General features: G+C 68.8%; 1 protein-coding gene across 2 annotated transcripts; it reads right to left on the reverse strand.

Moving 5' to 3' along the window:
• Positions 1-247: 247 nt before the first annotated feature.
• Positions 248-11118, reverse strand: LRPAP1 (LDL receptor related protein associated protein 1). Of its 2 annotated transcripts, XM_070069536.2 has the most exons (8): positions 10886-11118; positions 5143-5287; positions 4411-4535; positions 3407-3527; positions 2823-2981; positions 2286-2368; positions 1787-1963; positions 248-525 (listed from the first exon to the last, which is right to left on the reverse strand). In XM_070069536.2, the coding sequence occupies exons 1-8, from the start codon at positions 11108-11110 to the stop codon at positions 463-465; spliced, it is 1098 nt and encodes a 365-aa protein (XP_069925637.1). In that variant the 5' UTR covers positions 11111-11118; the 3' UTR covers positions 248-462. The 2 variants fall into 2 exon arrangements, with proteins under 2 accessions (XP_069925637.1, XP_089183014.1); XM_089326888.1 differs by lacking the exons at positions 248-525; positions 1787-1963 and adding an exon at positions 2081-2113.
• Positions 11119-24808: the final 13690 nt, after the last annotated feature.

Genomic DNA, 24808 nt, shown 5'->3' on the forward strand with positions numbered 1-24808 from the left:
GCCCCGGGACCATCATGAAGGAGGTACCACGCAGAGGCCACGCGGAGGCCCGGTGTGGCGTGCTGGGTGCCGCTGGCAGACGCACGCTGGAGCTGGGGTGCGGCCTCTAAGCAGCCCACCAGGAAGCCCCTCCTCCAGGGCCCTGCGGCTGCACCCCAAACCTCAGCTCCTGCTTTTCCCAGGCCCGGCCGCGACCCGCCTCACGGAACCCGCAGCACGGCGGCCAGAGACCAGGCGGACCAGGCGCTGAGGGGCAGGCCACGGTGTATTTCCAGGCCGCTGTACCGGCGTCTCCGGGGGCAGAGTCACATCTCACACACACACTGTCCGGTGCCCGGGAAGGCCCTCTTGGGGGCGCGGGAGGAAGCCCCTGTCCAGGGGATCGGGTGCGAGGCGCGTCCTCCGGGGCGCCGCGGCGAGCTCCTGCCGGGGACGGGGGACCGGCCGTCGCCGCCGCCGCCCTCAGAGCTCGTTGTGCCGAGCTCGCGAGATCCTGCCCGACAGGTCCTGCAAGTGCTTCTTCACCTGCGGGGGGGGGGGGGGGGGGCCGTCGTGAGCCCACGGCCCCACCCCCGCCCCCCGCCCCCCCGGGACCACGCCCGCCCCGCAGGGCACGGACACTGCGCCGAGCCCAGGACCTAGGCCTGCACCCTCTGCTCCCGCAGGTGCAGGTGCCCGCCCACCGCCAGCTCCGTGCCTGCCCTCAGTTCAGAGCCCAGAGCAGGCCCTCCCCCACCCAGCCGCTTCCGAGCGTCAAGGCCACAGCTGGCAGGCAGCCAGGTGCCCTCCCTCCCACTCCAGCACAACCAGAGGGGTCCGGACAGGCCCCCTCCCCATCACCGCAGTGCCCAGGGCGGGGTCAGGACACGGCCCCTCCCATCACCTCAATGCCCAGGGCGGGGTCAGGACACGGCCCCCCCATCACCCGTGCCCAGGGCAGGGTCAGGACACGGCCCCCCCATCACAATGCCTGGGGTGGGGTCAGGACACGGCCCCTCCCCATCACTGCAGTGCCCAGGGCGGGGGCGGGACATGGCCCCCCCATCACCCGTGCCCAGGGCAGGGTCAGGACATGGCCCCCCCATCACAATGTCTGGGGTGGGGTCAGGACACGGCCCCTCCCCATCACCGCAGTGCCCAGGGCGGGGGCGGGACATGGCCCCCCCATCACCTCAATGCCCGGGGTGGGGTCAGGACACGGCCCCTCCCATCACCCCAGTGCCCAGGGCAGGGGCGGGACACGGCCCCCCCATCACCTCAATGCCCAGGGCGGGGTCAGGACACGGCCCCTCCCATCACCTCAATGCCCAGGGCGGGGTCAGGACATGGCCCCTCCCATCACCCCAGTGCCCAGGGTGGGGTCAGGACATGGCCCCCCCATCACCTCAATGCCTGGGGCGGGGTCAGGACATGGCCCCTCCCATCACCCCAGTGCCCAGGGCGGGGTCAGGACATGGCCCCCCCATCACCTCAATGCCGGGTTGGGGTTGGGACACGGCCCCCTCCCATCACCTCAATGCCGGGGCGGGGTCAGGACATGGCCCCCCCCATCACCCAGTGCCCAGGGCGGGGTCAGGACATAGCCCCCCCCATCACCTCAATGCCGGGGCGGGGTCAGGACACGGCCCCCCCCATCACCCAGTGCCCGGGGCGGGGTCGGGACACGGCCCCTCCCATCACCCAGTGCCCGGGGCGGGGCCGGGACACGGCCCCTCCCATCACCCCAGTGCCCAGGGCGGGGTCGGGACACGCCCCCCCCAGCACCCCGCGGGGCCGGCGCGCCCACCTTGTAGCCCAGCTCCTTGGTCCTCTCCTGCAGCAGCGCGTGCCTCTCCTGGCTCCGGCGCACGTGCGCCTCGTCGCCCAGGCGCTCCGCGTGCTGCAGCTTCTCCTGCGCCAGCTGCAGCTGCTGCTGGTAGTGGCTGTGCTTCTCCACCCTGGCTTCGAAGTGCCTGAGCTCCTCCTGCAACGGGGCGTCGCTGAGCTGCCCGGCCCCTGCCGCCCCGCCCGGCCCCTGCTGGCGACCCTGACCGCTGAGCTGCCCGGCCCCTGGAGCCCGGCCCCGGCCAGCGACCCTGACCCAACTCCTGGCCCCCTAGTGCCTGAGCTCCTCCTGCAACGGGGAGCCCTGAGCCGCCCGGCCCCTGCCGGCGACCCTGACCCTCCCCCCGAGGGCCTGGCTCCGCAGGTCCGCAGCCCAGGGGCCTGGGTACTGGCCCCCGACTCCTGGCATGGCGCCCCGGGCCCCACCCGAGCCAGCCCTCCCGCGCGGCCCCACGCCTCACCCGCAGCGACTCCAGCTCCTTCTGGGTGAGGTTGGCGGACTGCGCCAGGTCCCACAGGTCCATCACCCGGGGCTCCTCGAACTCTGCACAGCAGCACAAGCGTCTGGGTGGCCACACAGCCAGTGCCCGGGGTCGGTGACACACAGTGTGCGGGTGGGACAGGGGACAGGCAGGGCCTGTGGGGGCTCCACGGAGGGGCCTAGGGCCCACGGCGCACGCCCTGCCGGGAGCGCGCTCCTAGAGCGAGTGGGAGCCGCGGGCCTGGGCCTCCCGCGTGGACCAGCAGTGCCAGCCAGGGGGCCGCCTCTGTGGGAGCCCCGGAGGGTGGCCGTCCGATCCTGCACGGGCAGCTGGCCCAGCACACCCCGAGCTCCCCGACCGCAGAGGGGGAGGGGAGAAGACGCAGGGGCAGACGCGAGGCAGACCGAGGCAGACCCAGGCTTGGTGCGAGGCCGTGGGCGGCGGGCTCGGAGCCAGCCGGAGCAGGTGCGAATGGTCGCCCCGCCCGCCCCGCCCTCCCCCAGCACAGGCGCTCACCGGCCTCGGCGCCGTAGCCCTGGAGGCTGACCCTGCGCAGCCGCTCCAGGCCCTGGCTGATGCTGCGCATGCGGTCTTTCAGCTCGCGGTGCCTCCTCTGCAGCGCCTCGCCCTGCGCCTGGCTCATGTCCGCGGCGCTGATGACGTTCTCCTGGAGCTCTGCACGGCGGGAAGCGGGTGAGGGGCGCGCCCCCCGGAGCGAGCGGGCGGAGCCGCGGGGTCGGGTCCTCCCCTAAGGCGCCCCGCCCCAGCCCCTCCAGCGGGCGCCGCCCTGCCCCAGCCCCGCCCTTCAGCGGGCACCGCCCCGCCCCAGCCCCACCCTTTCAACCCCGCCCCTTCAGCCGGGCTCCTCCCCTCCACCCAGGCTCTGTCCCCGCCCTTCAACCCCGCCCCGCCACCCAGCCCCGCCCTTCAGCGGGGGGGGGCACCCTTTCAACCCCGCCCCTTCAGCCCGGCCCCTCCCCTCCACCCAGGCTCTGTCCCCGCCCTTCAACCCCGCCCTGCCCCCACCCCCGCCCCACCCCGCCCCTCCACCCGGCCCCGCCCCACCCCGCCCCTCCACCCGGCCCCGCCCCGCGCCGCACCTTCGGCCGCGCTCAGCGCGCCCAGCAGCAGGTTGTACTCCTGGACTTTGTCTCTGTGGTGCAGGAACTCCCGCCACAGCCGGTCCAGCTCCTCACGGGAGAACTTCCCCGAGGTCTTGGCCTGGGAGGGGGCCGCACCTGCAGTCAGTGCCTCGCCCAGGCCTGGCCAGGGCCCTGCCCTAGCGGTGGGCGCGGCAGGGAGACAGCGGCAGGTGTGGGGAGAAGGGGCCGCCGCAGGTCCTTCCGCCCGGGTGTGTCCAGGCTCGCCGGGGGCCAGGGACGGAGCTGGGCAGCGGGAGGACTTGAGGGCGGGGCAGCTGCCCCCTCAGCATCCCCCGCTGGCCTCCCAGGCTGTGCGGTAACAGCCGGCAGAGGCGGGACCGGAGCGAGACCCTCCCACTCCCAACCCCTCCACTGCTCCGCCCCTCCGGACCAAGCGGGCTCCCGATTCCCAGCCCCCCAGATCCCGACTCCCGGCCCCCCGGCTCCCTGACTCCCGGCCGCCCAGCTCCCGACTCCTGGCCCCCAGACTCCCTGACTACCCGGCGCCCCGGCTCCCTGACTCCCGGCCCCCAACTCCCTGACTCCCAGGCCCCCGGTTCCCTGACTCCTGGCCCCCCAGCTCCCTGACTCCTGGCCCCCAGACTCCCTGACTCCCGGCCCCCCGGCTCCCGGCCCCCCGGCTCCCTGACTCCCCGGCTCCCGACAACACTACTTCACCAGCAGAGACAATTCCCGTTATGGTGGGTGCCCCCCCCCAGATTCTAGAAGAGGGGCTGGCAGGAAGGAGACTGAGGCAAGTGAACGCCCACTGTGGGGGACCCAGCCCCGCCTGTCTCCGCAGGGCACCACTGGGGCTGTACCCCCACCCCAGAAAAGAGCTGGCACGGCTGGCTCCACCCCTTCCCACACCGACGCACGGGGGCAGGTGCACAGGACGCCGGGCAGGCCCACAGCGCAGGCGAGCCCAGCAGGACGGCGGAGGGAGGGCGGAGGGAGGGTACCTTGTGCCACAGCTTCTCCAGCTGGGGGTCGTCCAGCCCCTCGTCCTGGGCGCCGTCCTCCACGGCGTTGCTGCGCACCGCCTGGGCGTCCCGCCTGCCGTCCAGCCCGTACCTGGCCAGGATGACTGCAGGGCAGGGCAGGGCAGGGCAGGGCGTGTCCATCGGCCACGGCCCGGCTCGCTGCGAGCCTCCTCCCCAGGGACCACCCAGGAAACGGTGGGGATGAAGCCGTGAACAGACCCGGGGCCCCAAGCCCCCCAGCCTGCCGAGTCCTTCTGAGTCAGGAGGCTGGGAAGCCGTTCCCCCTGGGGTCCTCCTTGCGCCCCCTCCTCAAAGCCCAGGCTCAGCACCCGAGGCTGCCAGGGCGGAAGTGTGGCCTCTGGGCTGTGCTGCCCGGGCCCTCCCGGCTGTCTCTCCGTCCCCACCCTGGGGGCAGTGTTCCACTGGGTTCACAAGCACCGTGGCCAGCTCGCGGGCGAGGGCAGGCAGCAGGGCCGGACAGCGTCCCCGGGACACGGATGAGGAGAGCAGCCGGCCCACGCCACTCCCTGGACGCCGGGACAGGGGTCTGGGAGAACAGTCGCCACCCTGCCTGTGGTGCTCGGCACCATCCCTGAACCCCCACAGGCTGGGGACACCCCTGCGTCCCCTGGGTGTCCAGGCGCCCCGGGCTCTCAGGCCGAGGGCGCGTCCTGGCTGAGGGCCGCGGGGTCCCCGGGGCACCAGCAGTACCGTTCAGGTTGTGCGCCAGCCTCGCCTCCTTCTCCCCGTCCTCGTCCAAGCCCTCGACCTTCAGCTTCTTCCAGTTGAGTTCATCCCTTTCTTGTATCTTGAGGTCAGCATGGAACTCGGCCAGCTTCACGGGAGACAGGGAGAGCTGCCAACGGGGAGCAGAGGCCGGTGACAGGCGGCAGGCGCGCGGCACGGCCGGGACTGGCTGCGCAGGGCAGCCAGCCACAGGGTCACTCCTTGTGCCACTGCCCCCGAGAACTCGGTCTAAACTGTCTGAAAGGCCGAGGAGACCTCCACCTGTGGTTCACTCCCCAAGTGCCCAGGTGGCCAGGCCACAGCCAGGAATTCCAGCTGGTCTCCCACGTGGGCGAGGGGCCCCGCACGTGGCCCCAGGACCCTGTGCCGCCCGCGGCTTACACCTGCCCTGCCCAGCTGAGCACCGCCCACAGCCCCCCAGGGGGGAGCTGGAACTTTCCAACAATCTGCTGCTTTCTCAGTGCCCCCCGAGATCCAGGCCAGAACACGAGGCTGGGGCCTGTGCCTCCCCTGCCGGGACACGGGTGGCACCGGCCAAGCAGCGCTGCGCCCGGCATAGGGCAGGCAGGGCGAGACCGGCCGGGAGGGCTGGTGACGGCCCACGGGCTCTGCGCTGGCCTCCAGGTGCCGCGCAGGTGACCGGGCAGCGCGAGAGGCCCCTCAGCTCATCTGCTGGCCGAAGCAGCCAGAGCCACAGCCACCTGCGCCTGGCGGTCTCACCTCGGCACCGCCGTCCTGTCCACCCGCGCCTGGCGGTCTCACCCCGGCACCGCCGTCCTGTCCACCCGCGCCTGGCGGTCTCACCCCGGCACCGCCGTCCTGTCCACCCGCGCCTGGAGGTCTCACCCCGGCACCGCCGTCCTGTCCACCCGTGCCTGGCGGTCTCACCCCGGCACCGCCGTCCTGTCCACCCGCGCCTGGAGGTCTCATCCCGGCACCGCCGTCCTGTCCACCCGCGCCTGGAGGTCTCACCCCGGCACCGCCGTCCTGTCCACCCGCGCCTGGAGGTCTCACCCCGGCACTGCCATCCTGTCCACCTGCCCCAGGCTCCGTGGGGCCCCTGGGGAGGGCGAAGGCCACGGCCGGGCCGGTGGAACCTCAGAGAACAAGGACACGGGACACATGGAGGCAGGCGGCACCTAGGGTCCCGGAAGGAGTCCGTCCTCCCGCTCCCGCTCCCTGGTTCCCAGTCAGGCGACAGGAGACCCTGCAGCAGCTCGGCGCGGACCTGCTGGGGACCCTCCCCGCGACACCGCCCTCACCAGCACACGGCAACCTCGGGACCTCCCCGCGACACCGCCCTCACCAGCACACGGCAACCTCGGGACCCTCCCCGCGACACCGCCCTCACCAGCACACGGCAACCTCGGGACCTCCCCGCGACACCGCCCTCACCAGCACACGGCAACCTCGGGACCTCCCCGCGACACCGCCCTCACCAGCACACGGCAACCTCGGGACCCTCCCCGCGACACCGCCCTCACCAGCACATGGCAACGCCAGAGCGGGAGAGCGCCGCCAGGCCTGCACGGGCCCACAGACCCTGACAGCTCCCAAACCAGCCGGGCTCCTGCAGCCACTGCTCGGACGCCTGCGACATCCGCGTGTCACCTCACTCCAGCCCAGAACACTGACATCCGCATGTCACCTCGCTCCAGCCCAGGATCCTGCCAGGCCTGTGACATCCGTGTCACCACGCTCCAGCCCAGAACACTGACATCGCGTGTCACCTCGCTCCAGCCCAGAACACTGACATCGCGTGTCACCTCGCTCCAGCCCAGAACACTGACATCGCGTGTCACCTCGCTCCAGCCCAGAACACTGACATCGCGTGTCACCTCGCTCCAGCCCAGAACACTGACATCCGCGTGTCACCTCGCTCCAGCCCGGGCTCCTGCCAGGCCCGCGACATCCGCGTGTCACCACGCTCCAGCCCAGAACACTGACATCGCGTGTCACCTCGCTCCAGCCCAGAACACTGACATCCGCATGTCACCTCGCTCCAGCCCAGAACACTGACATCCGCATGTCACCACGCTCCAGCCCAGAACACTGACATCGCGTGTCACCACGCTCCAGCCCAGAACACTGACATCGCGTGTCACCACGCTCCAGCCCAGAACACTGACATCGCGTGTCACCTCGCTCCAGCCCAGAACACTGACATCTGCGTGTCACCTCGCTCCAGCCCGGGCTCCTGCCAGGCCCACGACATCCGCGTGTCACCACGCTCCAGCCCAGAACACTGACATCGCGTGTCACCTCGCTCCAGCCCAGAACACTGACATCCGCATGTCACCTCGCTCCAGCCCAGAACACTGACATCCGCATGTCACCACGCTCCAGCCCAGAACACTGACATCGCGTGTCACCACGCTCCAGCCCAGAACACTGACATCGCGTGTCACCACGCTCCAGCCCAGAACACTGACATCGCGTGTCACCTCGCTCCAGCCCAGAACACTGACATCTGCGTGTCACCTCGCTCCAGCCCGGGCTCCTGCCAGGCCCACGACATCCGCGTGTCACCACGCTCCAGCCCAGAACACTGACATCGCGTGTCACCTCACTCCAGCCCAGGATCCTGCCAGGCCTGTGACATCCGTGTCACCACGCTCCAGCCCAGGCTCCTGCCACGCCTGCGACATCCGCGTGTCACCTCGCTCCAGCCAGGGCTCCTGCCATGCCTGTGACATCCGCGTGTCACCTCGCTCCAGCCCGGGCTCCTGCCAGGCCTGCGACATCCGCGTGTCACCACGCTCCAGCCCAGAACACTGACATCCGCGTGTCACCTCGCTCCAGCCCGGGCTCCTGCCAGGCCCGCGACATCCGCGTGTCACCACGCTCCAGCCCAGAACACTGACATCGCGTGTCACCTCGCTCCAGCCCAGAACACTGACATCCGCATGTCACCTCGCTCCAGCCCAGAACACTGACATCGCGTGTCACCACGCTCCAGCCCAGAACACTGACATCGCGTGTCACCTCGCTCCAGCCCAGAACACTGACATCCGCGTGTCACCACGCTCCAGCCCAGAACACTGACATCCGCGTGTCACCTCGCTCCAGCCCAGAACACTGACATCCGCATGTCACCTCGCTCCAGCCCAGAACACTGACATCGCGTGTCACCACGCTCCAGCCCAGAACACTGACATCGCGTGTCACCTCGCTCCAGCCCGGGCTCCTGCCAGGCCCACGACATCCGCGTGTCACCACGCTCCAGCCCAGAACACTGACATCCGCATGTCACCTCACTCCAGCCCAGGATCCTGCCACGCCTGCGACATCCGCGTGTCACCTCGCTCCAGCCAGGGCTCCTGCCACGCCTGCGACATCCGCGTGTCACCTCGCTCCAGCCCGGGCTCCTGCCAGGCCTGCGACATCCGCGTCAGCACACCGCGGGCTGCACAGAGCCCAGTCCCCACCACACTACCCACACTCCTCCATGAGACAGAGCTGTGCGATTTCACACACAGGAGGGTTAGACCCGAGGAAGGGCCAGGTGAGCGCTGGGCCTGCTCACGCAGCCTGCTGGGGCACCCGAGTCCTGGCTGTTCGCGGTGCAGCCGCCTGTGGACACGCACCCTGGGAAGCACCAGGCGGCGGCTCTAGGAGCTGGCTCCCCGCTACCCGCGTGGGCTCAGCCGCGTCCCGGCCCTCGGGTCGGCCTGGCCCAGCCTTGGCTGTTGTGGGCACTTGGGGAGGAAATTAGCGCACGAAAGATCTTTTTCTCTCTGCCTTCAAATAAAAGTAAAAACAAAGCCACAAGGCGTCAGGGTGGCCTCAGGTGGTCACCCTGGAGAGTGGGTCCCAGGGCCTTCTCAGTCCTCCCCGCCCCCCCGAAGGCCCGTGGGCAGGCGGTGCCAAAGACCTCCACGGGACCCCTCCGCATCACTGTGCTGGGACAGTGTCCCCACACCCGGGATGTGAGGGTGTCACACGCTGCGGGTACTAGTACCACTCAGGGGAAAAGGACACGGGGCCGGCGCTGTGGCACAGGTTAATCCACTGCCTGAAGCACTGGCATCCCATGCGGGCGCTGGTGCTAGTCCCGGCTGCTCCACTTCCAGTCCAGCTCTGCTGTGGCCTGGGAAAGCAGTGGAGGGTGGCCCCGGTCCCTGGGCCCCTGCACCTGCCTGGGAGACCGGGAGGAGGCACCTGGCTCCTGATCTGCGCGGCTCCAGCTGTTGCTGCCATTGGGGGGTGAACCAGTGGAGGGAGGACCTCTCTCTCTGTCTCCTCTCACTGGAACTCTACCTCTCAAATAAACAAACAAAATTAAAAAACAAGCAACAGGGACACGCTCCAGGCTTCCAGGTTACAAAGACTGAGGACCTCTGGAAGCGTCTGGGCCCCCTGTGCCACCTGCGGCGGCAGTGCCACAGCGCCTTGCCGTGAGGCCCCAGGAGGGCCCTGGCAGAGCGGCGAGGGGGCAGTGCTCAAACCCCGGCCCCGTGCCAGGGCTGGGGGCTCGCCCGCAGGGCACAGCTGGGACACAGCCCCCTCCCGCCCTGGGGGGAGACGCGGGCGCAGCCCCCCTGGAACAATCCCACGTTTGCTCGGCAAGACGACTGGCGAGGAGGCTGCTGAGGGCTGGAAGGGACTGGACAGGGCACGCAGGGCACGCAGGGCACGGCCCCGCCGGCCGCAGCCACAGCGATGCCAGCGGACACTCAGGGCAGGTCAGTGAGGCAGCCGAGGGCGCCTGGCCCCGGACCGGCACGGGGTGGGCTTGGGGCGCCAGGAAACCCTCCCGCTGGGGAACCTGCCGCGGCCAGTGCAGAGAGGCCAGGCCCGGTCAGCCGAGCAGCCCCTCCCCCACCGCCGCCTCCAGGCCAAGGTTCTGCCTCCTCCAGAACTCCTCTGCGAATTATTGACTCCCTATCTCAGGAATGCGAGGACCCACAGGACCCGCTCTCCCCGGGTTTTGGAAATAGAGGCGGGGGCGGCTCCGCTCGCTAACACCCCCCTCCCCCCTCCCGTGGGCCCCCGGGCTGCCCTTGGCCTGCCCTTTCCACCCGGGGCCTCCACCTGAGCGGTGGCCGACCCGGGGCCTCCACCTGAGCGGTGGCCGCAGGGTCGCCGGTCTCCCCCCACCCCCACCCGGCCCGCCCCTGCCTCACCCTGGGTCTCTGCCCCCAACCCCGCTCCTCGCCCGGGCACAAGGTGGGCGGGGGCCCTGGCGCAGCGCCGGGGCGGGGCGGGGGGGGAGGCAGGTGCAGGGCCCGAGAGCAGCTCGCACCTGGGGGTCTCCAGCCCGGGCCGCGCGAGCGCTGCCGGCGCCCAGGTTTCCCAGGCCCCCGCCCCTCCCGGGACCCCTCCCCGGGCAGCTGAGGTCAGGCCGGGCTGATGGGCGTCCGAGCCCTGGGTGGGGGGACCGGCCCGGGGGTCCGCACAGGCGCCTCTGCAGGAGCCCCCCGCCCCCCTCACCCGCCCAGCGCCCGACCCTTGTCCCCGCGGCCCCTCACCCGCCCGCGCCCTGCCCCCGGGGACCCCGCCGCCCGCCTCAGCCCCTCACCCGCCCCGGGGGCCCCGCCGCCCGCCCCCGCCCCTCACCCGCCCGGGACCCCGCCGCCCGCCCCGGGACCTCACCCGCCCCGGGGGCCCCGCCGCCCGCCCCCGCCCCTCACCCGCCCGGGACCCCGCCGCCCGCCCCGGGACCTCACCCGCCCCGGGGACCCCGCCGCCCGCCCCGGGCCCTCACCCGCCGGGCCTTCTCCCATAGCTGGTTCAGCTTCTCCATGCGGAACTCGGGCCCCGGCTCGCGCTGCGCCGCGGGCTGCGGCTCGTTCTTCTCCCGCGAGTACTTCCCGCCGTGGCTCGCCGCGGGCCGCGGCCCGAGCGCCAGCAGCAGCAGCGGCAGCAGCGGCAGCAGCGGCAGCAGCCGCGGGAGCCCTAGCGGGCCGGCGCAGACCCTCAGCGGCGCCATCTTCCTCTGCGGCCCGGGACCCCGCGCTCGCCCTCCGGGGCCTCCAGGCCCCGCCCCCGGCCCCGCCCCGTCCACGCCCCTGCCCCGCCCCCGGCCCCGCCCCGCCGCGGCAGCTCCGTCCTCCTCGGCGCCCGGGAGGCTGCGTGCGGCGGCGCACGCGAGGCCCCGCCCCCGGCCCGCCCACCGGGTGGTGTCCCGCGAGACCGCGCGCGGAGGCACGTGGGCGTTTCCTAGGCAACTGCGGCGCCCGGACCGCCTCCCGGGACGCGAGGAGCATGCGCAGTTCTGGGGTCCGGCCGCGTCCCCGCTGTAGCGTCCGTGTCCTGCGGGGGCTCGGGGCGCTCGGGGTCAGGGTGGGCGTGGGCCGGGGCCAGGGCTCCGGGCCGGGTCGCGCGGCCCCCGCTGGCTGGGCCCTGGCGCGGGTTCCGAGTTGCGGGTCGCACCTGCCTCGGTGGGCAGCGTCCCTCGCAGCCTGCGCGTGGGGCTGGCCGCGAGCTGGACGGGGCGCGGGAGGGTGGACGGGGCTGCGCCGGGGAGCAGTGGCACTTGTCACTCCGTCATTTGTTGTTTGTCTGCGGGGAGGAGCCGTCACGCCGGGCCGTAGCAGGAGGCTGGACTTGGGGTGCGGGCGGGGCTCGAAGCCAGGGCGGCAGTTCTGTCCGAATGTTCGGTTCTTTCCGGACAGGCCCACAGGCGCACCTGCATTCGCCTGAGGCTGGTGCTGTTTGTGCATTTGAGGGACAGACACCCAGAGAGAGAGAGAGAGAGGGAGGGAGGGAGGGAGGGAGATCGGCCATCTGCTGGTTGGCTCCCCAGAGGCCCACACGAGGCTGGGCTGAGGCCAGGCCCAGGGGTCAGGAGCTCCACCCAGGTGGCGCACGCGGCCCACGGGACTCCAGCCGCTGGAGCGGCCCCCCTGCCTCCCAGGCCTCACCCTGCCCCGAGGTTGTTTGTAACCGCACCGGTGTCGCTGCAGGGCGGTGTGGAGCCCCTGGGTCGTGGGCTTCACTGTCCTCTGCCTGTGTCCAGCACCTCGAGGGCCGGCCCCTCCCCTACCTCGTCCAGTTCTTTAGTTATTCCCGGCCAGAGGGCCAGGCCAGCCATAGGGACTCAGGTCCGCGGGAGGCCCCGGCCCAGCCGTCCGGCTGTCCACATGTGGCGCCCACAGCCCAGGTGCTGGCCAGCTTAGTCTGAGGGCCTAAGGGGGGGTGTCTTTTTTTTAAATAAAGGTTTATTTATTTATTTGAAAGAGTCACAGAGAGGAGAGACAGAGAGAGAGAGAGGTCTTCCATCCGCTGGGTCACTCCCCAATTGGCTGCAACGGCCGGAGCTGCGCTGATCCGAAGCCGGGAGCCAGGAGCGTCCTCTGGGTCTCCCACGCGGAGGTGTGTCTTCTCTTGCTCCAGTCTGCAGGGCCGGGGTCCCGATCGGCCACAGACTCGCCGGGGGTGGTGACCTGGGCACCGGGCGGTCCCGGCTTCAACCCAAGCTCAGGTCACCTCCCACAGGCGGGAGGGAGGGCCAGTCACAGGGCCACACCCCCGGTGTGGGACAGCTGCCCGAGCCGCTGGGTCTGCAGGGCTGAGGGGGGTGGTGCTGGGGCCACGCCGTTGCTTCTCACCCCCCCCCCCCCCGCCACGAGCCGTCTGCCAAGATTCCCAGAATTCTCCGGAACCTCTGGGAGTGATGTGGAAGGGACGATGGCAGGAGAGCCTGGGGCAGCAGGCACTGTGGCGCCGGGATGCCCACATGCACGTCCACGTGGCTGTGCCAGTGCCGGCCGCTCCGCCTGGGGTCCAGCTCGGGGCCGACGTGCCCCGGCAGGCAGCTGGTGATGGCCCGGGCGTGTGGTTTCTGCCACCCACATCGGAGGACTGAATGGCTTTGACCTGGCCTAGCCCTGCCCGGAGTGGGCATTTGAATTTGAGGACTGACACAGCACGTGGGCAAGTCTCCTCCCCCTGCCCCATCACCCTGCGTTTCAAATAAACAAATCTGAAGGGGTTGGCGCTGTGGTATAGTCGGTTCAGCTGCCACTGGCTGCAGTGCCGGCATCCCATGTGGGCACTGGTTCAAGTCCCGGCTGCTGCACTTCCGGGAGGTGCCCAGTAGAAGGTGGCCCAAGTCCTTGGGACCCTGCACCCACATGGGAGACCCGGAGGCAGCTCCTGGCTTCAGCTTGGGCCATCACTGGCTGTTGTGGCCTTTTGGTGAGCAAACCAGCAGATGGAAGACCTCTCTCTCCCTCTCTCTCTCTCTCTCTATCTCTCTTTCTCCCTCTCTCCCTCTCTCTCTCTCTCTCTCTCTCTCTTTCTCCCTCCCTCTCTCTCTCTCTCTCTCTCTAACTCTGCCTTTGATATAATAAATAAAATCTTAAACCCCAAAACCAAAACAAATTCAGAAAAGGACAGCTATGAGGAAACTGCAGGGAAAAGGGGGCAGTGCTCATTTTATCCTCGTAAAGACCAGGAGCCATTAGACCCACGAGTGCACACGTAATTACAGCGGAAATGTAATATGCGTTACGTAAGAAAATACGCGGTTCAGAGAGCGAAAAGCTACCGGAAACCAAAGCCACGGTAAGACAGGTGGAGACCCTCGTGGGACGGTGCCCGGTGCTAAGCAAGAGAGCGCAAGTGGGACTTCCCATTCAGAAGCCGACAGTGGACTGATGGGGGTTTCAGAGGGCGGGCGAGAGAAGGGAAGCAGCCACAGTCGGCCTGACTCAGGACACGTTTCTCAGACCCCCCCCCCCCACGCAAGGTGGTTCTCACCGCGGCAGCCACGGAACCACACGAGACCCCCTGGCTGAGGTGTCAGAACCCAGGGGCGAGATGACGGTCCAAGCTTTGAAGTACTTATTGTTTGAGGCTGCCCGGCGGGGCTGGGGGTCCGCGGCCCCTCCCGAGCAGGCTGCCGGCTGTGGCTGGAGCTCCGGTCCCGCTGGCCTCTCCTGGCTGACAGCTTCGGTGCTGCACCTGCGACCTTGGGCTCTAAGTCACCCCGGGGGGGGCAACCTTTCTCCCAGAGCGGGCGGGGGAGGGGGCTGAGCCCCTGGGGAGAGTCGGGCTGGCTCCAGGAGACCCCCCCTACCTCTATGAGCCTAAGCCAGTCAGCACACAGCATGCGACCCCCCCCCTCCGACGGGCACCCCCAGAGGTGGCCGTCAGAACCCCGAGCGTCCCGCCCGGCTCACCTTGGACACTTTGCTGTCAGATAAAACTTCGCCTCTTTGCAAAGGGCTTCCTGGCTCTTTACTGTTAGACTGAGCGGAGGGAAAGAACCCAGGAGACTGGCTCTGCCACCGCCTCCCCTCCGTGACCACTAGCATAGTTTTTATCTATGGGAGAGGGAGGGGGAGGGGAAGAGGGGGAAGGGGAGAGGGAGAGGGAGAGAGGGGGAGGGGGAGAGGGGGAGGGGGAGAGGGAGGGAGAGGGAAAGGGAGAGGGAGATTTCATGTGCTGGTTCACGTGCACAAACAGCCACAACAGCCAGAGCCGGGTCGAGCTGAAGACAGGAGCCAGGAGCCAGGAGCCAGGAGCTTCATCCAGGTCTCCCCTGTGGGTGGCAGGGCCCAAGCTCTGAGCGTCTTCTGCTGCCGCCCAGGGTGCATCAGCCAGGAGCTGGGTCAGGGGCTCTGCTGCCACCCAGGGTGCACCAGCCAGGAGCTGGGTTGGGGCGCAGGAGCTGGGATGGAGCTCCAGGCTCCTGGCTTTGGCCTGGCCCAGCCCGGGGCTGATGCTGCCACTTGGGGAGTGAACCAGTGGATGGGAGACCTCTCTCTCTCTCTCTCTCTCTCTGCCTCTCTCTGTAATGCTTTCAAATAAATAAAATAAATCTTAAAATAAAAACGGAGCAGAACACCCCCCCCCCTTTTTTACACTCCTCCGTGTGTTCGGTGTTTCTAAAACAGCACAAGAATCCAGCCAGTCAGAGCCCAGCACAGCTCCCAACAGAGTGCTTCTGCTCCACAGCGCCCCCCAGTGCCCGGTCCACGCGGGGCCGCAAGGGCCAGGGTGTGCAAGCAAAGCAAGGAGGACCCAGTGGAGGGGAGGCCACGCGGAAGCTGCACCGCCCGCCCCCTGAAGCCAGGAGTGGTCTGAGTCCAACGAACTGCCCGCCCGGGGTGGGGGGCGACCTCTCCGTGGGAGTCCAGGGGTCGAAGGGCGCTCAGCCTGACCTGAGCCTGTCTTGGTGGCTGCCCCTGGCCACCGGCCGGCTTTCACTGTCACTGATTGTTCTGGAGGGGCGGAGACCGGCTGTTTTTTTTTTTTTTTTTTTTTAAACAGGCAGAGTGGACAGTGAGAGAGAGAGACAGAGAGAAAGGTCTTCCTTTGCCGTTGGTTCACCCTCCAATGGCCGCCGCGGCCGGCGCGCTGCGGCCGGCGCACCGCGCTGATCCGATGGCAGGAGCCAGGAGCTTCTCCTGGTCTCCCATGGGGTGCAGGGCCCAAGCACCTGGGCCATCCTCCACTGCACTCCCTGGTCACAGCAGAGAGCTGGCCTGGAAGAGATAGAATCCGGCGCCCCGACCGGGACTAGAACCCGGTGTGCTGGTGCCGCAGGCGGAGGATTAGCCTAGTGAGCCACGGCGCCGGCCCCGGCTGGTTTTGACTTCCGGCGCGTGACAGCTCTGGCCTTGGCTCTGGAGTGAGGATTGTTGCTGTCCCGGGGAAGCCAGGGAGGTGTGACCAGGTGGGCATCCGGCGGAGGCTGCAGCACCGAGCCCGTCCAGGGACGCCCCTGCGGGCCCCCTGTGGAGTCTCTCCTGGGAGCCTTGGCCAAACACGCATGCTTGGCAGGAGGGGCGGGAGGAGGAGGAGCCACGGGTACCGGGGCCGCCCGGGGAGCAGGGACAGCGGCTGTGCTGGCCGAGGACGGTGGCGGGAAGAGGGCAGTGAGGACACCGGGGGCTTCAGGGGGTGGCACAGGAGCACAGCCACCAGCTTGGACTGGCACAGCCCCAGCGGCCCGGCCCCCGGCTCTCCTGCCTGTCGGCGCCCCGGGAGCAGTGCCCGAGGTGGGGTTCTCTGCAGGGGCCGGGAGAGCTAAGCAGGGTGTTTGAGTCCAGGAAGCTCAGGAGTGCGGAGCCCCGCGTGGGGGCCTGGGGGCCGCAGCCTGTTTGTGCCCTGCCCCCGCCAGCCACTAGGTTGTGGGGGACCACACGGCCTGGGGTTAGGCAGTGGTTTCTCCCGGGGAGTTGTAAGTGGCTGGGGAAGTGTACCTGCGAGGGCACCCAGAGCGTCCCGCGTGCTGTGCCAGGCACCTCTGCCCCCCCCAACAGGAGCCCAGGAACATCCTTGGAGCCAGAGCGCCCTCAGCTGGGGGGGGGGGTCTCTGGGCAGAGCCCGGGCCCTCTCTGCCACGTTGGACGCTAGGACTCAGCTCCTCCTCCCTCCAGAAGCCGGGGTCCAGTCCCGGGACCCTTGTCTCATCCGCTCCACACAGTCCCTTCCTCAGAGTGCCCCCGGCGCCCCCGGCACTCATGGCCAACCGCTGCGGACACCCCCAGGCCCCCAGACCTTTGCATGCGCCCCGGGGCCTCTCTCCTAGTTCTCAGAAGACAGAACCATCCCCGGTGACGGCAGCGCCCAGGGCGCGTCCTGAAACCTCGGCCAGCTCGGCCTCGATGGCCTTGGCCTCCAGCCGCAGGGCCCCGGCCTGGGCCTTCTGAGTAAGAGCCGTCCCCAGCCCCTGCACCGCACCCCCCCCCCCACCTCGCTCCCCAGCCCTCCCCGGGCGGGGCCTCGGCGAGGCTTCAGCTGCTGGGACGCCCTCCCTTCCCGTCCCTCCCCTCCCCTCCCGGTGGTTAAGGAGGGCGTCAAACACTGGGCAGCGGCTGCCAATTCCCTGTCTCTCCCGCCTGGGCCAAGGCCTCCCAGCTCCCGCTTGTCCGCGCGGGAAGTGGCGCACAGACCTCGAGGTCCGCCTGCTGCTTCTGCCCGCGTCTTTCCCCGAGAGCGACGACTGTGTTTCCTGCGTCTCTTTCTCATTGTCCAACGCAGACGTGGGCTCAGACTGTAGAAGGAGCAGATGGGTGTGTGTATGTGGGGGTGGCTCGGATGAATGGCTGGGTGCGCAGATGGACGGATGAATGGAGGCGTGGTGGCTGGACGGATGCATTTTAGGCAGACGCGTGGATGGGTGGGCACGTGGCTGGATTGCTGGGTGGGTGAGTAGGTGGATGGACAGGTTAGCAGGTGGGCGGATGGATGGATGGATGGATTTGTAAATGGATGTGTGGGTGAGTGGTAGATGGGTGGGTGGATTAGATGGGTGGGTGTATGGATGGACAAATGAGTAGACGATGGATAGATGGATGGGTGGGTGGATTTGTAAGTAGATGAATGGATGGGATGATGGATTTACAAGTGGGTGGGTGGGCGGGGGAGGAAGGCAAGATGCCTCCCTTGTCCCCAGTCTCTTCCTGTGCTGCCCTTCTCAAACATAAAGTGCCACCAAGCCTGTGGTGACAACGGGTGGAGCAGCATCTGGTACCCCCTCAGATCCAGAGCTGGCCTGGGAAAGAGCAGACAGGACCAGCTGCTCCTGGGGGAGGCTGGGGCAGGCGGCAGCTGCTGACCCACCTCTGTCCGGCTCCGGGCCTCCGGGGCCGGGCAGCCCCCCCCCCCCACCGTGCTTCTGTGGTGCTCGGGAAGGAGTAGGGGGGTCTGGAGCTTCCGCCCAGGGTGTGGGGTGGCAGCCAGTGCCCTCTGCTGCCAGAGCCTTTGTCTCCCCCCTCATCGGGCCGGCCCCAGGGCCTCCCGTGCAGGCAGAGCCGGGAAGCGCCTCCCCGGGTCCTGGGCCCCGTGCTCGGCTCCGGCACCCACACAGGCGCTGACTTGTCTGTGATGAACTCCCACGGAGTCCCTGTGCCAGGCGGCTCGGCAGGCTGGAGCCTGGTGGGAATAGCGGTTCCCGATGGCACTTCTGGGAAAGTTGACGCTCTGAGCACGCCTTGACCTCCACTGTGGCCTCCCACAGAGCCGGCGTGCCCAGGGCAGGCGGGGGACGGAGCGTCCCTGGGAAACTCGTGCCGGGCCGGCTGGGTAAGCAGCCCCTTCCCACGCCCGCCTCTGGGACCAGGGCTGTCACAGCAGGTGCGTGGCCCCGGTGGGCGCCACAGGCCCCTCTTCTGAGCTGTCTGGGGCAGCACCTGTCGCTGAGTCACCTGCCATGGAGCATCATGGGAGGAGGAACCCCCGCCCACTCCACAGACCTTGGGGAGGGGACGTCGCGTGGCTGGGGTCAGGCCGGGCGTGCTGCAGTGGCTCTCCTGCTCGCCTCCTGCCCCTCGTGGCTGCTCCCGTGGCATCCAGGTCCCTGGAGCGGTCAGCAGACACCGGTCCTGGGTGCCCTTGGGGCTCCTGTTCTGGGCAAGGGGGCTTGAGCTGTGCAGACAGTCGCTTCACCTGGGTTCTCAGTGGCGCGGCTTCCGCCAGCACGGGCCCCGGAGCAGGGGTGCGAGGCCCGTGGTCCCCTGTGAGGCTGCCTGGAGGCTGTCCCTGGTCCCCTGCAGAGGCTGGGGACACATCTGCCCACAGCAGGTGCACGTGAGTGGGTGGCAGTTGGCGATGGGCGGGAGCAGGGGTGCAGATGGAACCCCGCCCGGGGCTGAGGGCCCCCCAGCACGGAAGTGGCTTCAGTGTCCTGTGTCTCACAGGCGGCTTCCCAGTCTGGGGTGAGAGGTGAGGATGCAGAGGGGAGATGGGGCGCAGGTGATGCCCAGACCCCCTTCCTCCTGGGCAGCCGTGGGGCAGGACTCCAGCAGGGGGCCAGGGCCCACCCCCGCCCCCGACATGGGCGTTTCCTGATGGGGTCGCATTGGAGCTGCACGAGGCCCTCAGGGCACAGCCTGCCCAGGGGCCTCTCCCTGGTCATATCCCCACACCCCAGCCCTGCCCCCCAAGGTGTCCATGCCCCAGGGACGGGCATCCGGCTGCTGCTGGTCTCTGGCTGCTTGCCGAGGAGCGCGGTGCTGGGCCGCGTGGTTTGCACGTCCAGCGTCACCGGCAGCTCAGTGCAGAGCGGTGGCGCACATCTGCACGCCCGTGGGCAGCGCGTGGGAGTGACTGGCGGCGGCAGTGGCTGCCGGTCCTGTCCTAAGAGCTCCCCCTGGAAGGGTTTGTTTGCAACGGTTCTGGCGGCTGCGGTTCCAAACCGGGCTCCCCCGCAGCTGAGCACAGGTGTGCCTGGAGCCCCCGGCAGTTCCCGCCTTTCCCGGGCACCTCTGAGCCTCCGCGCGGTCCAGGTACCCGTGCTCTGTGGGCTTCCGATTGCCCGCTCTGCGGCCCGTGTGCCACTGCTGACGGGTCCTCTCCGCGTGCCGAAGCTTTGAAACCCTCGGGCTCACTCGCGGTTTTTGTCTTTCTCACCACATCCTTCCCGGCTCCCCCATCACGCACCTGTACTTCCTTGTTATCTTCTAAATGCTTCCTAGCTTCCCTTTAAATAAACGTTTACTTATTTTCACCTGCCTGGAAGACAGAGAGGGAGAGAGAGAGAGAGAGGATTTCCACCCACTGGTTCACTCCCCAAGTGGCTGCGGCGGCCGGGGCTGGGGCGGTCTGAAGCCAGGGCCAGAGCTCCATCTGGGTCTCCCACGTGGGTGGCAGGCTCAGGCGCTTGAGCCGTGTCCAGCTGCCTCCGGGCGCATCAGAAGGAGGCCGGGGCGGGGCTTGGGGCACAGTGGGCTGAGCTGCACTGGGGACTCCTACATCGCATATCAGAGCGCTGGTTCGAGTCCCGGCGGCTCTGCTTCCGGTCCAGCTTCCCGCTAATGTGCCTGGGAAGGCAGTGGACGATGGCCAAGTGCTTGGTGAGACCCAGAGGAAGCTCCTGGTTCCTGGCCCCAGCCTGGCCCAGCCCCGGCCATTGCAGCCATTTGGGGAGTGAACCTCTCTCTCTCTCTCTCTCTCTCTCTCTCTCTCTCGGCTTCCCTGTCACTCTGCCTTTCAAATAAATAAGTTATCAGCTTAAGAAGCGAGGGGGGTGTATGGGCGTTCTGTTACAATGGACACCGTTTTGTTTGCTGTGTGTTTATAAAGCCCCTCAGGTGGATTGGGAACCCAGCCTGCTGCTGGCCGGGTCTGGGTGCTCCCGGGGACGGGGCTTTGCTTCTCCACCGCGGCCGCGGCCGGGCTCAAAGGCGCCTTTGTCTCCCGCTGACGGCGGAGCCGGGCTCTCAGCACCTTCCCATTACCGGGCACGGTGGCCGGGCTCGGCCTGGGTCAGATGGACAGCTTCTCCCCAGAGCCCGGCCTTCCTGGTCACGGGAGCATGTTGACACGTGCACTTCACGTGTTGATGCGTGCGCTTCCACGGGGGCCTTAGGGGGCGGGGTGGGAGGGAGGCCAAGGTCACCTGCTCCCGCGCTCTGCCGGCTGCTCCTTGTCGGGCACCGCTCGCCACGGGCCGAGCTGGGTCTCCTAGTCTGAGCCGCCTCCTGACCCCACTCCCAAGGCCGAAGCCAGGCCCCCGCCCCGGATCCGCTGGGCCCCCTTCCCCTGAGGGGTGCTGTGATCGGACGCCTGCATCATGGACGTGGGTCAGGCCTCGGCTGGCTCGCCCTGCGCCTGCCTCTGTGGCCGGCTGTGGAACCGTCAGCTCCATGTCCTCAGCGTGGGACTGTCCCACCTCGCTTCCTTCTGGGTGTGCGTGAGCCTGGCTCTCCCGGAGCGGCTGCCCTGCGCCCGCCTCCTCGCTACCCCGGCCCCTCCTGCCTGTCAGAGCTGGGCCTTGGCTGCCACGTGGTCAGCAGCCCAAGGCCTTGGACTGGTGTCGCTCCCCCTCTTCGTGGAGGAACGACACTAAACCCTGCCTAGGCTTCCTATCCGAGTCACGGCACCATTATGTCGCTCCCCGTCTTCGTGGAGGAACGACACAGGACCCTGCGCTGTTCTTTCGTCTGCTCGGCCCTCCCCGGGTTTGCTGCTGGTTCTTCCTGGGTTGGCTACCATCCCTTCCACCTCCGTGGAAGGGCGGTTCCCCCTGCCACTTTCCCCACTTCCGCGGGGGAGCGGCACACCGCCGGCCGGCTCTCTCGGGGGCTGCTCAGGTGTTCCTTCAGATAGATGTTCCCCTTAGATGTTCCTGGTGCATGCCGTCTCTCTCCTCCTTTATAGTCCTCTTCCACCAATCCCAACTCTGCTACCCACACGCCGAGTACGCTGCTCTCCTCCAATCAGGAGCAGGTCCTACAGTTTATTGGTTGAACTGGAGGCAGCTGTGTAGAAGCTGTTTCACTCCTCTCCCAGCGCCATATTGTGGGAGAGCAGATGCATAAAATAAGTCTTAATCCGAGTAACTTAGTCTAGTCCGAGTTGCTCCCCACAGACTGGCAGCCTCCTCGGAGCCCTCGGTGGGCACTTGGCGCTGCCGGAGGCTGCCGGAATCTTCCGGAATCAGACTGTCCCGGGGCCTCCTTTGCCAAGGCAGCCACTGTGTCCGTGCTGAGCCCAGCCCTTGGAGAGGCGCTCACTGCCGAGAGTGTGGCTCCTGCCCACGGCCAGCGGCCTCCGTCCCTCCGTCCCTCTGTCCGCCCGTCTGTCCGTCGCCCACCCCGCCTTGCAGTGCGCTGTGCCCTCCCCAGGCCAGGCCAGGCTGGGTGCTGGGGACAGAAAAGCCGAGGCAGATGACGACCTCGTGCTGGGGCTGAAGACACCAGGACACCCCCACGGCGGCCCAGCAGGGGCCGTTCCAGAGACAGCCCCGCCCCACCCCCGCCGGCACTGAGCTCTTGGGGGGCCCTGCCGGGCAGCCCTCAGAGACCCCAGGATGCTCTGGGAGCCAGGCGGGCATTCGGGCGCAGGGGCTGGAGCTGTCGGTGGGTGGCGGTGGGGCCCTGAGCCCCGGTTGCCCTGCGAACCCCATGGCCCCATGCTCCCTGCTTCGTCTTCTGGGTGCACCCTGAGGTGTTCTCTCCACAGCTGAGGGGTCTGAGTTAGCTACGTGCGGAGTGGGCGCCCCCTGGACGCGGGGAGCAGCGACCTGGCGTCCAGGGCTCGGGCAGCAGATCCTGGCTCCCGGGTTTCCTGGCCTCCTGCGTCACACACGCACACGTGCGGGGCATTTTCCAAGGGGGCGCTGGGTAGCAGGGCAGGCGTGAGCCGGTGTGGGTGGAGGGGCCGGGGGCAGGGTGGGAAAGGCCTGTGGCTGAGGCAGGCATCAGAGGCGTGCCCCATCCGGGTGGGTCCCAGCCCTCTCCTAGGCGCAGCTCAGGGCCAGCTTCCCTGCCTGTGCCTGGGGCGCGGTGAGGTCCGCCAGCACCATGCCGAGGAAGAGGACAGGGCCCAAGTGTCCCGGGAGTTCCCCGCAGGACGGGGAGACCCCAGGGTGCCCCGTGCTGCTTCCTGCCCAAGCCGCCCACCCCCCCCCCCGGCCCTGCCCCGCCCCCCGACTACACCTGCTCATTAAGCGTCCCTAGCGAGCCTTCGGCCACTCTGTCTCGCGTCTCACATTCTGGACGTCTGAGCCAGCTGTTGGTGCAGACGGGGCCATGTCAGGCATGCGACCTCCAGGGGGCGCCGAGAGCTGCTGTCCAGTGGGCGCTGGAGGGTGAAAGGGGCAGCAGGCATGCTCAGGCCCCCCCCCCCCCACGCCTCACAGCACAGCTGGTGGCCAGTGCCACCGCCTGTCTCGTGGCTGGCCAGGGGACAGCCTGGAGGCCCTGGGCCCCTGTGGCCAGCCAGGGACGGGCCTGAGCTTTGAAGCTGCTCTCTGAGGCCCCTTCCTGCTGGGCTGGACACTGCCGGACACAGGCCGGACCGGGCCTGGAGGCTGGAGCTCTGAGCCCGTGCCCGGGGGGCGTGGCTTCTCGCCTCTGGGGTGAATGCCAGGCCAGAGCTGCTGCATGGTGGGGCGGGCCTGGGCGGTTGTTCTGCTGGGGGGGTGGTGCCTGGAGCCGGGAATGTGCAGAGACCACCGGGCAGCCCCAGGGACCTCCCCCAGGCACTAGCGGTCTGGTTTCCGGGAGTCACAGCCTGGAGGAGGGAAGCAGCGTGGTTCGCCCCGGGGTCTCCCTGACACTCACCCTGGAGGACGCAGCCCGTGCAGGGAGGGGGTGGCGGCTGCTTGTCCCCGAGGAGGTGAGGACTGTGTGGGTGACACAGCCAGACCAGGGCTTCTGCACAGGGGGTTACGCCCGCCTCCTCCCACCTGCTGTCCCCGGAGACTTAGCCGAGCTCCACGTGAGCGCCCAGGGCCCACGCCAAGCACCCTTGCCCCGAGCTTCGCGCCACGGACAGTGGTCACTCTGGTCGCCGCACCCTGCTGCGCCCCAGGTCTGGGCCCAGTCCCCTTCTCTGCCTGTGGCCTCCTCTGTCCACGCCACCTCCTGGGGGGAGGCGAGGTGGACTGGAGTCGCCGTCAGCGCTCCTTTCTCCGCCCGTCAGCCCTGTGTGTGTGTGCACGTGCACCTGGGCTTTTGTGTTGTTTGTGTGTGGGAGCGTGTGTGTTGTGTGCGTGTGGGGGGGCACAGGACTCAGTTTGGGGGGGCCTGGAGGTGTGGCAGGGTTTGGGCTGCACAGTCCTGGCTCCTGCAGCGACCTTGGGTCCCCAGCTGGAGAGCAGCTGGGGCCAGGAGAGTCCAGGACTGCCATGGGGGAGGGGTGTCTGGGCTGGAGTGGGGGTCCCTGTGGGCCTGGTGGGCGGGTGTGGGATGAGCGCTGCCCGGTGCTTGCCCAGCCTGTCTTGGGATGGGCGTCTCGCGCCACTGGACCTGTGCCGCAACAGGGTCAGGGCCACCCTTTCGGGCCAGGCTCCGGCACCGGATCCCGCGGCGTCTGCGGCCAACACCACAGTCACCGGGCTGAAGCCTCCCACGTTGGTGCAAGCGGGGACCAGCGAGAGCGCAGCCCCGTGCCGGGCCGCCGCTGCTCTGAGACCGGACGCCCCTGCGCCTTCGTCCTGGCCCACAGGGGTCGCCGTGGCAACCCATCGGCGCTGCCCAGCGCGGGTGCCCGCTCCTGCCCGTCAAGGGGTCTCTCTGCAGCCGGCCCCTTGCAGAATGAGGCGGTGCTGCCCAATTCCCGAGCCGCACCCTGCGCTGCTGTCGCCTCCTCCCCCGAGAGCTGCCTGGAGTCCCGACGCCACCCTGTCTGTGTGCGCGCGCGTGTGCATGTGTGTGCGTGTTGCGTGTCGTGTGTGTGTGCATCTCTGCCTGCGTGTGTGCACGTGTGCATGCATGTGCGTGTGCGCATGCGCGCCGGCTGGGGTGGGCCCTGCCGGGAAGAGGCGGGGCCGGCTGCGCACCTGTCGCGGGGGCCTCCTGCCCAGCGCACGGCGGGAACCAGTGCAGTCTCCGCTCCCCTGCCGCCGGCGTGAGCCCAGCTGGGCCCTCGCATTCCTGGCCCGCTTCCACCTGTGCCAGGCCAGGGGTGGCCACGGAGCCCAGGCTGTCCAGCCGGCAGGGCCCACGCCTGTGGTCAGTGCACAGGGGAAGGCGGTGGTGACGCGTGTCCCACACGGGGTTCCCAGGCCCCTGGGACGAGCCTCAATCGGACCCCACATCGGGGCAGCGCCCACCCCGTCTGCTGTGGTCCCATTCAGACCTCGGCTCCCACGGGCTGGGGCGGGGCCTACACCTTTTTTTTTTTTAAAAGATATATTTATTTATTTGAAAGGCAGAGCTACAGAGAGCGGGAGGGAGCGAGGGAGAGGGAGAGAGAGAGAGGAGAGAGACAAGAGAGAGGGAGGGAG

The sequence above is a fragment of the Oryctolagus cuniculus genome, chromosome 2, assembly GCF_051225735.1.
Source record: "Oryctolagus cuniculus isolate XC-2025 breed Fujian yellow rabbit chromosome 2, ASM5122573v1, whole genome shotgun sequence".
In the NCBI taxonomy this organism is placed as follows: Eukaryota; Metazoa; Chordata; class Mammalia; order Lagomorpha; family Leporidae; genus Oryctolagus; species Oryctolagus cuniculus.

Coding starts and splice junctions, on each gene's coding strand:
- LRPAP1 (XM_070069536.2), bottom strand. CDS start 11,110: ATGGCGCCGCTGAGGGTCTGCGCCGGCCCGCTAGGGCTCCCGCGGCTG. Junction 4,536..5,142: donor GCTGGCGCACAACCTGAACG/GTACTGCTGGTG, acceptor CCTGCCCTGCAG/TCATCCTGGCCAGGTACGGG. Junction 2,982..3,406: donor CGCGCTGAGCGCGGCCGAAG/GTGCGGCGCGGG, acceptor CCCGCCGTGCAG/AGCTCCAGGAGAACGTCATC.